The 12,630-nt window shown below is 41.2% G+C and overlaps 1 protein-coding gene across 1 annotated transcript; it reads right to left on the bottom strand.

Annotated features, from left to right (window-relative positions):
• Positions 1–957: 957 nt before the first annotated feature.
• Positions 958–1,425, bottom strand: LOC148543957 (uncharacterized). The gene has a single exon (XM_088498797.1). It carries the CDS (start codon positions 1,423–1,425, stop codon positions 958–960), a length of 468 nt encoding a protein of 155 aa, XP_088354923.1.
• Positions 1,426–12,630: the final 11,205 nt, after the last annotated feature.

Raw genomic sequence — 12,630 nt, 5'->3', positions numbered from 1 at the left:
TCATCCCGTGCTTTTTTATAGTGTCGAACACTTCGGCTAGGTCGGGCAGTAGCGCTTCTTCTCTTTGTGTATTTACCAACATGTCGTCCACGTAGACCTCCATCAGCTTTCCGATGTGGTTAGCAAAAACTTTGTTCATCAACCTCTGGTATGTAGCCCCTGTGTTTTTAAGTCCGAATGGCATGACTGCATAGCAGTAGTTTGCCCTTGGGGTTAGGAACGAGGTTTTCTCTTGGTCGGATTAATACATCGGGATTTGGTTGTACCCTGAGTAAGCGTCCATGAAGGAAAGGCACTAGTATCCTGATGAGGCGTCGACTAGAGTGTCTATATTTGAGAGTGGGTAGGGGTCCTTTGGGCAGGCTTTGTTGAGGTCGGTGTAATCAGTGCACATCTGCCACTTTTCATTTGACTTTTCGACCAGTACGACATTGGCCAACCATAATGGGTACTTGACCTCCCTTATGAACCCCGCCTCTAGTAAGGCCTGTACCTGTTCTTCCACGGCTTGTGATCTCTCTGGGCCGAGCTTTCGGTGCTTCTGTTGTACTGGCCGATATCTTGGGTATACTGCTATTTTGTGGCACATTAGTCCGGGATCTATACCGGGCATGTCTGCGGCCTTCCAAGCGAATAGATCAGAATTGTCCTTTAGGAACTTTACAAGCAGCTCTTTCAAGTCTCCTTTTAGATTCTCCCCTATTTTTGTTGTTTTTTCTTAAGTACCTCCGATCTGAACTTCTTCGGTCTTGCCTTCTGGTTGGGAACGAAGTTCTTTGCGAGGTCGGGTTCCCCCGAGTTCAATAGTGTTGGTTTCTTTTCCTCTGGGGTCGCCTTTAAGGCTCTGACTTTCATTGTAATAGCGTCGCGCGGTTCTTTGGTCTCCTTTTATGGTGGCGATCCCCTCTGGAGTTGGGACGTCATACATAGGTGTGGAGTGGAGACTACCGCCGTGAGCTAATTTAGCGTTGTCTGACCTATGAGGGCGTTGTACGCAGAGCTCACGTCGACTACGATATAGTCTATACTTAGCGTTCTAGACCGTATTTCTATTCCGAAGGTTGTGTGCAGCGGGATGTACCCAATTGGTTGGATTGGGGTGTCTCCGAGCCTGAATAGGCTATTAGGATATGCTCTGAGCTCTTTTTCTTGTAGGCCAAGCTTGTCGAAAGCGGATTTGAACAGGATATCCGCAGAGCTTCCTTGGTCTACCAATGTTTGGTGGAGATTGGCATTGGCAAGTATGATGGTAACGACCACGGGGTCATCATGCCCCGGGATGATGCCTGCGGCGTCTTCTTGAGTGAAGGTAATAGTGGGGAGGTCGGGTGACCTATCCCCTTCTCTGACATGGTGCACCTCTTTAAGGTGTCTTTTGCAGGATGACTTAGAGATCTCTCTTCCTGCGAATCCTCCATTTATCATGTGAATGTGTCTCTCCGGAGTGTGAGGGGGATGTTCAGCTCGTTCGCCCTCTTCGTCCCTTATTCTCTTTTTTGGTTCATCATCTCTATTGGCTAAGAACCGATCTAGTCACCCTTCTCGTGCCAATTTTTCTATGACATTCTTCAGGTCGTAGCACTTGTTGGTAGGATGCTCGTAGATTCGGTGGTATTCACAATACTCTGTCTGACTTTCTCCTCTCTTGTGTTTAATCAGGGGAGGGGGTGGGATCTTCTCAGTGTTGCATATCTCTCGGTAAACATCCACAAGGGACACCCGAAGGGGGGTGTAGTTGTGGTACTTTTTGGGTTTCTCAGTAGGTTGGTCTTCTTTTTTCTTGGACTCTTTATCCTTGTCCCGAGGTGGATAGGAGAATCCGGTCTTTGAGGTTTCTCCTAATCGGGAGTTCTCCTCCATATTGATGTACTTTTCCGCCCGTTCTTGTACCTCATTCAGAGATGTTGGGTGTTTCTTGGATATGGAGTGGCTAAAGGGTCCTTCCCGCAGACCGTTGATAAGTCCCATAATCGCTGCTTCTGTAGAAAGATTCTGTATGTCAAGGCATGCTTTATTGAATCTCTCCATGTAACTGCGGAGGCTTTCCCGATCTCCTTATTTAATCCCTAGCAGGCTTGGAAAACCTGGCTAAGAACTTCTTGGCAAGGTCATCGAAGCTTGTGATCGACCTTGGTGGCAGGCTGTCAAACCACTTTATCGCCATCTTGGTCAGGGTGGTCAGGAAGGCTTTGCAGCGGGTTGCGTCTGAGGCATCCGTGAGGTACATCCGACTCCTAAAGTTACTGAGGTGATGACTTGGGTCGGACGTACCATCGTATGAGGTCATGTCAGGGGCTTTGAAGTCCTTTGGGACTGCCTTCATGATTTCTTTCGTGAACAGGTCTTGGTCCTTGTGGGGGCTATCTTCGTGGTTAGGCCGAGCGGTTTTAGTCTTGAGGTCGGCTTCGATCTTCAAGAGTTTGTCTTCGAGCTCTTGACACTGTCTTGTTTCTCTCCGAAGATCTCGCTCGGCTTCGCACTGACGTTCAGCTTCTTGTTTGAGTTGTTTGAGGCGATCCTGCTGTTCACGAATGGCGTCTAAAATTTCTGCGTTCTGAGTCTGCTTGTCTCCCTTGGATTGGTGTGTGTCCTTTGGAAAGTTTGGTGTGGCATTCGTGTTCTTAAGTGGCGTTCCTTCTTCTAATCCCAAGTTGAGGTCGTTGGCATAGTTGTTTGCCATGGTGATGGAATGACTTCCAAATTCTCCGGCAACGGCGCCAATGTTCCAAGGATTACCTGAAACAGGGAGGTCGATCTCGGATGAGATCTTCTGGTCTGACCAAGGCTGCCGTGCCCGACTTGTTGGAGCTTGAGATGCGGCTGGTCCTCGATCACCCGAGGGGGGTGGTACCTACAAGAGACTCCGATGCTTAAGTCAGTATGGACTTTAAGCATATTTTTAGTAGAATTGGAGTATGACTTATACATGGGTGCTCCAGTGTATTTATAGTAATGCTTGATGATCTTCCTTTAAGATAAGTTGGTTATCATATCTTATCTTATCTTTTTGTGGAGGAGATCTTTTTCCTTTGGTCAACTACCTTCTGGTGAGCGGTGATCCTTTCGCTTTGGGCCTTCTTGAGCCTCTAAGGCGTTTGTCCAAGCTCTTCGCGAAGAGGTCGGTGATGGGCCAACCTTTCATGAGGTCGGTCCCTTTATCTTCATCCAACTCGGCTCTATAGCTCGGACCGGTGTATGAACAGTAGTATATAATGTTTTGTGAAACTTATGCTAGTGGCCTCTATGATAGGTTGAATGATGTGGTTGTATGATTAATTGTATATAAATATTATGCATGATAATAGTTTGGATGGAGGTTGAATGAGTTTGAATGTGATGATTTATATATGTTGGTAGATTATGATTATTGATGAGTATGATGACCTTAATGAGTTATGATGGGGGGTGTTGATGTTTGAAGATGAATATCGATGATGATATTGATGGTTATTGTAGTTCATGTTGAAAATAAATGATTGAGGAGATTTGATGAATTAACTGAATTGATTGATGATTATTGGAAATATTGAATGGTGGCATTGAGGAGCTTTGATGTGAGTTTAGGAGGAACTTGAAGTTGGAGAGGGTGAGTATTAAGTCGTTTTGATAGTTATGTGAGTGATAAATGTTTGGGGAGTGTCTATTATGAATTTTGGGTTGTTTTGAGTATGTTTTGAGTTAGTTGGGTTTAGAATTTTTGAAAAACTAGAGAATTGTCTCTTTTGGTGAAAACCTATTTTTGATGAACTTTGGCGGATCATAACTTTAGCCTCAAACCTTAAAATTGGATGAACTTTGTTTTAAATTAAAGGTTATCTCAAGAGCTTTAAAATGATATAAAGTTTGAGGAAACAAAATTTTGTAGAGGAAGTTATGATCGTTTAAAGTTTGGTGTTTTAAAATTGTAATTCTGCAGCTTTAAATTTTTCTGAGTCTGGTACAGCATGCGTACGCGACACAGTGCATGCGACGCGAGCATTCTATTCGAGTTGGGCATCTTGCGTATGCGGACAATGCGTGCGTATGCGGACATGTAGATTTTTACCTTTGCGTACGCGAACATTCAACACGTGACGCGAGCATTCCATTCGGGATGGGACACTTGCGTATACGAGCAGGGTGTCGCGTACGCAATCATCCACTTTCATACCCCTGCGTACGCGGACAGGGGGCTTGCGTACGCGAGACCCCTGTTTTGCTAAAAATGTGTTTTTCTTCACATTTAAGAGTTCTGTGGCTTTCCAAACTTCTTTAACTTCTCCTTAAGACTTGTGGCTAGTAATTAGGCCCTAAGACAAGTGTAGATGGGTTTATGATTTGAGATTAGTAATTTTATGTATGAGTTTGGAAGACGGTGACTTAGGCCTAGTATGTCAGTTGGATGGCGTTGTCATGTGAACTAGTGGGGAGCCGGGTTGATGATGAACTTGTGATATTGAGGATGGATGATGAGTTTGAAGCTTGAAAATGAATGGTTATGGCTAATGAGATTGAGTATGTGATTGTGATATGCATTGTTTTCCGTTGTAGAGGCTGTGGCAATCTCCCGCTCACGTGATACGAAATTGTATTAATAAGTCGCTATGCGCTTCGGGCAAGGGATATGGCAGTCTCTCGATTGTCAAGGTAGCGGTGCCGGCGTAGGGGCCGAGGCAGTCTCCCACCTACGTTGAGATGTGAGGATTGAGACAGTCTCCCGCTCACATAACCTTTCTGCCGCAAGAGTGAACTTGGGCACTATAAGCTGAAAGAGTGCGCCGAGCAATATATCCATGGGTTGAGAGTGAGCATGGCACTATATCCCTGGTGTGGCAGAGAGGCAACATATCGGGGATGTGTCGGGTTGACATTTTGAACCGACAAGTGATATCACGAGCCAAATAGGATAGACATTCATCATATGCATCTTTTACATGTTTGCTGTAAAACCCAAGAAATTAGTGAATAATGAGCAAATAAATTAATTATTATTTAAAGAAATTAGAAAATACACACTACAAGAAAGTTTTAGAATAGCGACCGATTTTAGTGACCGAAAAAATTGGTTGCTAATCGCAAATGATTTAGCAACCGTTATAGGATTTCAAGGACCAAAAAAATTTTAGTCGCTAAATCAGTCGCTAAATTACAATCAGCGACCGATTTTAGTGACCAAAGAAATTGGTCACTAATAATGACTGATAAGATTTTTATATGAGCAACATAAAATTGGTTGCTAAAATCGATCACTATTTTTTAACTTAGGGACCGAATTAGCAACCGAAATGAGAAAGTAACGCTTGGAAATGTTGGTCACAAAATCGGTGCTATTTTTTAATTTAGCAATCGATTTTGCAACCAATAGAGAAATAAGCTGAAAAAAGTTGGTCGCTAACTCGGTTGCTAAGCTGGTGGTTGCTAAATTGGTTGCTAATAGTTAAGATAGCGATCGATTTAGCAACCAACTATAAATACTAGTTTAAAATGATTGGTCACTAGATTGGTCGCTATTTTTTAACTTAGCAACCGATTTAGCAACACTTTATAATAATGTTATCACTAATCGGTCGCTAATTTAAAATAGTTACTGAAATACTCTACCCCTCGATAACCCTAACTCAGCCTCACCAATCACCATTCTCACCTTCTCAAATGGTTACTGAGCTACACTTTACCCCTTCCACTACGGATGTGACCATAACCGGAAGCACCGCACAACACAACAACCTCTCCCTTTGCGACATCGTCGTCTTCTGAGTTCGCAACTCCATTCGCGTCATCATCTTTTTAGTTAGTGTCGTTGTCGTCATCTGAGCTCGCAGCGCCGCCGTCGTCGTCTGAGCTCGCAGTGCTGCCGTCGTCTTCTGAACTCGCAGCCATCATCGTTGTCTTCTGAAATCGCAACGCCATCATAGTCCTCTTCTGAGTTTGCAGTACCGTCGCCGTCATCTTCTGAGATCTCGGTGCCATCGTCGTCGTCTTCATCAATTTTTTACTAGTTGATTTGTTCAATTTGTTTACAAGGAGTTCAATTTGTTCCGTTATTACTATCCGATAACCTCAATTTGTTCAAGCAGGTACTCTATTCCCTAATCCAAATTTCAATCCATTATGTTAGGACTTTTTCACCATATCTATTTTGGAATCTTCTCCAACCACAAAAATCTTCTAATTAGATTAAGTATTTATCCTTCTAAAGGACTGTCTTCATTCTATTTCCTTTCAATTCTGATATGGTCTCTATTCTTCATTTCTGGCATAAAAAATTTGGCATATTCTTTTTCTGAAAGTACCGGAGACTAGAAAAGCATTATTGCTTTTGGATATTGATCGAGTTGCTCAGGTATATACTTAATCTTTATTCAATCACTGGTTATCTACTGGATTTTTGAATAAGTTTTATTGTTGCAAATACAATGGTTTCATTTGTTGCTGCATGTTGATGAAAGTTCATGCTTAAGCAATTCTTTGAGTCTGGTGAAAAATTGATATTACTAAATTTAAAGTGTAATGAATTTTCATGGATTCCCGAGCTAATAGCAAAAAGAAAAGAGAAAAGGATAGCCAATGAAAAAGATTGACTAAATCCATAACTTGAATTTATTTTCCTTTGTCACCGAACTTGAATTTTTTCTGTTCTTCTCATGGCCAAATTGTTAATGTAAGTATCAATAGTCATCAATTCTATGTTTTAGTCTCCATTTGAGAGCGAATTTTCGAGGGCAAAAATTTTTGTTAGGAGGGTAGAATGTAAAACCCGAAAAATTAGTGAATAATTAGCAAATAAATTAATTATTATTTAAAAAATTAGAAAATAGAATTTTATAGTTTAATATGGTAGAAAAAATTAAAATATGAAAAAGAATTTGGGTCAAACGAGCCAAACCAGTTAAACCGGGCCCAAAATGGGCCCAAGGCCCAACCCAAGCCCACAATATATAAGAGCATCAGCTCTCCTTCTTTCCCAAATCAGGGAAACACGCTGAAAGCAAAGAAAAGGGGGGAAGAACACAAGTGAAACGCCCAAACCCTCACTCAAATTTTATTTCGCCATAACTTTTGATCCGAAGCTCCGATTGACGAGCCGTCAGCGGCCACACGTTCGTCTCGAAATTCTCTACAAAACCCACCCAACAATTTGGTAAGGATATTCTGATTTCGTATCCAATTCTTCCCTTTTCAGTTTGTGATTTCTTTGTGTTTTGGATGTTGAGAGTTTTGGCATTTTGATGGTTTACGTAAACTCTAGCGGCGAGTAATCACCAAATTTTTCCATTTGACTTATGGGTAATGGTAAGGAAACCCTTACCCTTGTCAAGATTACTAAATTTGTGAAACCTAAGGTAATTCTAGTGTTGTTGTATGAAAATTTAGATTGAATTATGTATTTGGAAACAATTTGGTGATATTAGAGGCAAATTGACAAAGTTGGGAGCTTGAGCTTGAACTTTGGGGCTGTGAATTTTTTTTTATGGTGAATACTTGTGGTGTTTCGAGCATTAGGGAGGAATCGACCAAGGTATGGTTTCGATTTCTCGTAATTAAAATATAATGTATCGTGAAAACTTAGGCTAGTGGCCTTAAGATAGGAATTGAATTGTGATGTTGTGGTTGATTGATATTGATTATTATGTGTGTGGTTAATGGTTTTGGAGGTTGTGATAGAGGCTTGTATGGATGACGTGTGTGTAATTTGGTATATGTATAATGGCTAATGAATTTGAAGTTGTTGTTGGTACTATATTGGTGGTAAAGTTGATATTGTATTTGATATAAATAATTAATTATGTATATTAAAAATTATTTGAATTTGAAATATTGAGTTGAGATTGATGAAAGTGGAGACTTGGCAGGTGGTAGGATGAATGAGGAAGTTGGAAGTTGATGCATAGAAACTTGTATCTCAACAATTTTCCTTCGGCAAGTATACCGAATTGTCGTCAAGTAAAAACTCACAATAGAGTGAGGTCGAATTCCACAGGGATTGATTGGTCAAGCAACTTTAATTAGAGGAATGTTCTAGTTGAACTAAGCAGGATTAGATTTGAGATTTGCAGAAAATTAAATGGGGGGAAAGTAAATAGCAGAAAACACAAATGCTGGAAATAAAGAGCTGAATGTAAATGGCCGAAAGTAAATTGCAGAATCTTAAATGGGAATGGGGAAGATGCTCATAAAAGTAGATTGCAGAATCTATAGAAAATGGGTAAGATCAGAAATGGGGAATTCATTGGGCTTAGGAGATGTTGCATTCTCCAGATCAAGTTCATTTTCATCTCTTCCTCAATCAATGCATTCATTGATCTCCTTGGCAATCTTAAGTGATCGAATTCCAATTTCTTGATAATTCAATCTCTCAAATCTTGATCAATAGCCAATTCCTTGGTCAATTGCTCATGAGAAGAGATGAAGTTTGGTCACTGATTATACCACATGTATTTCCAAATCAAAGTGTTGGTAGGATTATATGTCACTATATCCATCCAAACCCCAATTTGGTCCAACATGAAAAGGCATTTCTAGCATGATCTCTTCATTCCTCTTCCAAAGTTCCAAAGAGATCCAAGTATGAATAGCTTCTTTTCCAAGATAACTACCCAATTTAATGAAGATTGAAAGCTTTCTAGTAAAATCAAGAGAAAAGATAGAAGAAGAATAATGAAAACTAATATTGATCCATCAAATTACAACAGAGCTCCCTAACCCAATGAAAGGGGTTTAGTTGTTCATAGCTCTGGGAATGAAAAGTATAGATGGATAGTACATTCTGAGAATTAAACTACAAGTTACAGAGAAAGTAAAATACAGAGAGTAGTTCTTCAATTTTCCAACCCCCTATTTGATTCAAAACTACCCCTATATATACTACTCTTCTGATCTTCTAGTTGGTTCTTCAAATCTTCGATATGGGCCTTTGGATCTTGAGTTTGAAGCAGTTATCCTCTTCAGTGGGCTTAGCTTTACTTGCAGAGAGAAAGTATGAAGTAGGCAGGGACTTTTAGCTTAGGACGTTAGTGGCGTTAACGTTAAGTGAAAGTGTGGGTTCGAGAACGTTAGTGGCAGTCACCTTTTTCACTAACGTTCCTAACCCAAGGGTGATCCACGTTAACTTCAACATTAGTGGCACCAACGTGACCACTAACGTTGCCTCTTGATCCTTCGCACACGTTATTGGGACTTACCTTTTCCAATAACGTTGAGAATCCTCCCTTCCCTACGTTAGAGTTCACGTTAGTGTGGCTAACGTGACCTTTAACATACGCTTGCCAAATCTTCGAAAATGTTAGTGACACTTACCTTTGTCACTAACGTTTCAAAACGCCCCTACTTCCCAGGTTAGAGTTCACGTTAACTAGGTTAACGTGGCTTCTAACGTGGTGGTGATAGCCATCTCCAATGTTAGTGACAAAGGTGAGTGTCACTAACGTTGGCTCATCATTCTTTCATCCACATTAGCTTCCACGTTAACTAAGTTAACGTGGGAGTTAACGTTGCTCATAGTGGCTCATTCCAACGTTAGTGACAAAGGTGAGTGTCACTAACGTTGGCGATTCTTGCTCCCTCCATGTTAGCTTCCACGTTAACTAAGTTAACGTGGCAACTAACGTGGCTCAAAGTGGCTTAGTCCAATGTTAGTAACAAAGGTGAGTGTCACTAACGTTGGCCATTCTTTTGCTTCCCCACGTTAGAGTCCATGTTAACTGAGTTAACGTGGCTCTTAACGTGGCTAATATGAGCTTGGTCCAACGTTAGTGACAAAGGTGAGTGTTACTAACGTTGGCTTCATTTTCTTCTTCCATGTTAGAGTTCACGTTAACTTAGTTAACGTGACTCTTAACGTGGGCTATGATGGCTTCAAGGACGTTATTGGCGATTACTTTTCTCATTAACGTTGCAAGCTAGCTCCCATCCCACGTTAGTGGTTACGTTAGTTAGACTAACATGGCTGCTAACGTGGTTCTTCCTTGCTTCCTTTGTCCTGAAATCAAGCAATAGAGTGCATCAAAGTTCTAATTCAAATCATGAGACATGCATCATTCAGTTTGTTATACAATTCTTGCATAATTCTCATGAAATCATGTAAAGTGCACAATGTTTGCTTGAATCAAGATGTAAGTGAAATTCTACCCAAAACTTGCTTATTTCCTAAGAAAATGCATGAAACTACCCTAAAACAGTAAAGAAAAGGTCAGTGAAACTGGCCAAAATGCCCTGGCATCACAACACCAAACTTAAAGCTTGCTTGTCCCTAAGCAAGTACTGGAACAAGAGAATGATGAATGAAATAAAAAGATGAATGAATCATTATTGTGGAAGTCATGTTCTTGGTTTTATGGGGTTTCATGCATAGCAACTTAGGTTCATTCCTTCACTGGCTTTCAGACCTTTATCATGTCCTGGAATACTCACTTGATTGCACCCTATGAAACTTTTATTCATTGATCCTTTTTGTCATTTCAGGGCTTATTTGTGTTCTTAGACTAGGTGCTCTGTGAGGGGGTGACTCTTTAAGATAAGCTTTCAGCCAGCACTCCCGAACCAGTTGGTTCAAGGTGCTAGGTGTTAAGACACCCCTAAGGACTTACTCCCTCAAGTCTCTTTCCCCCATACATACACACCACAGGCACATGGTTTGTTATTTCCTTTTCTTGAGACCTTGGTGTCCAGCACCTCTTTGGGTTACTAAGTGCTCTGTAGCAAGGGTTACTCTTGATAGTGGACTTTCAGCTGATAATCCCGGGTTAGTTAACCCAAGTTACCAAGTGATAAGGCACCCCTGAGAGCTTATTCATCCAAGTAAATCCCTTACACAGGAGCACCACAGACACATGCCTCAAGATTCAAACCCTTGGTGCCTAGACTTATTTCTTACTCTTTTCCTTTTATTTTTCAACTTTCATTTTCTCTTTCCCTTTTTCTTATTAGGATCTTGTTATTTAGCTAGTCTCATGGGGTGTGTTTCAAGCATATGATTCCGGATAGATAGTTGCCTTCCCACCTTATTGGTGAACTAACTTAGCTAATCTATTACCATACCACAAACTTAGAAACTTACTCCACAATATGAACTCCACTCTGGTCTTTCATAACATCTCTTTTTATTTGATTCAAAAGGAGACAAGCAACACAATAAGCAAGATGGAATTGAAAACAGGCAATTTGACTAGTAATCATAGACCTAAGCAAGGAGAATACTAAAAATAGAATTGAAAATCCTAAACTACCATGGAAGCATGTTCTATTTCATACATGATTTTCCTTATTTAAAAACTTGAAAAAGAGATGGGACAATGAGGGAACTCCACCACCTTTTACTCTTGGGGTTGCTCCTGCTCTCCTTCTTGTTTGTCCTCTTTGTGTCCACTTGTACTTCCTTGTATCCGTGCTAGTCTGGCTCTTTTCCAGTCTTCAAGTGCCTTCTTTACTGATTCATGACTCTTCTCTACCTTTACTCTTTCTTCTCGTGCTAACTCATCCTTCACTTCGTCATATTTTGTGATTCCCGGATGTACTATAGGTAGCTGTCCAACTAAGTATCCATTCGGGGTTTTCATCTTCGAATACTACCCCGGCCTTGTCACATAGGCGGAAAATGGTGCTGGGATAGCCTAACCTTCCTCCAGAATCACTTTTCTCAGCCATCTTCCTAATGCCTTGGGCTATGAGCTCGTGCACTTTGATCTCTCCCCCTTTTAGTATGCATTGCACCATTGTTGCTCTCTTAATATTCACCTCTGAGTTATTTCTAGCAGGAAGGATGGATCTCCTTACAATTTCAAACCATCTCTTTGTTTCAGGGGTGAGATCACCTCTTTTGATAAATTTGGGTTTTCCATTGGGATCTCTCATCCAGTCTGCCCCTTGTATGCAGATATCTTTCACAATCTGGTCATAATTAGGATTACCATCTATTCGAGATTGATAACTTTCTTCCTCAAAAGGTATGGTCCGTAGCTTCAGCACTCTCGTGATGCTCATGGGACTAAAATCCACCGTCACCCCTCTCACAAAACTTATATAAGACTCCTCTTTCTTATCATACCTCACCGCATTTGCGTAGAACTCTCTCACGAGCGTTGCATTTATTCTTGCGGTGACCGGATCGGTGAGGAGCTCCCATCTTCTCTTTTCTACCTTCTCTGTGATTTTGGGGCACTCGGTTTTCTTGACTTGAAAGCCTAGCTCATATATGATCTCCTTATCAGCCATCCATCCAAATTGGAGTGCATGATAAAAAGTTCTAAACTTCTTTTCATCGAAAGGGCGTTGCTCCATAGGCTCCTTTCCCTTTCTTCTTTTAGAGCTTGATGATGCCATGAGTGACTTTTGAAAAGAAAGGGTGTTGAGGTTAGTGATGAGTGGTGAAATTGGCCAGTAGAGACAGGGTGTGATGAAGGGATGCCGAAGGTGTGTAGTGTAAGGAATCGGAATTGGAATGTGAAGGGAAGTACGGACTAGGACTCACTTACATAGGAAAGTGATGAGTGAATAAAAGGTGTGGATTGATGGGGTGGTTGTGTGATGGACGGATGGGGTTTAGCATGGGTGAGCACAAGGATCACCAACTTTATGATGGGGTTGGTTTAGTTTCCAAGCTTGTTCTTCTTCCAATGTTGCATGGCAACCATTCCCAATACAATCCCCTTGAAG

This window comes from Arachis ipaensis, chromosome B9 (assembly GCF_059453495.1).
Source record: "Arachis ipaensis isolate K30076 ecotype BB chromosome B9, ASM5945349v1, whole genome shotgun sequence".
Lineage (NCBI taxonomy): Eukaryota > Viridiplantae > Streptophyta > Magnoliopsida > Fabales > Fabaceae > Arachis > Arachis ipaensis.
The sequence above is the reverse complement of the archived record's forward strand: the minus strand, read 5'-3'. Positions and strand labels throughout refer to the sequence as shown.

Bases quoted from the DNA above. Each gene is read 5' to 3' on its own strand.
- LOC148543957 (XM_088498797.1), bottom strand. From the start codon at position 1,425: ATGATAAATGGAGGATTCGCAGGAAGAGAGATCTCTAAGTCATCCTGC.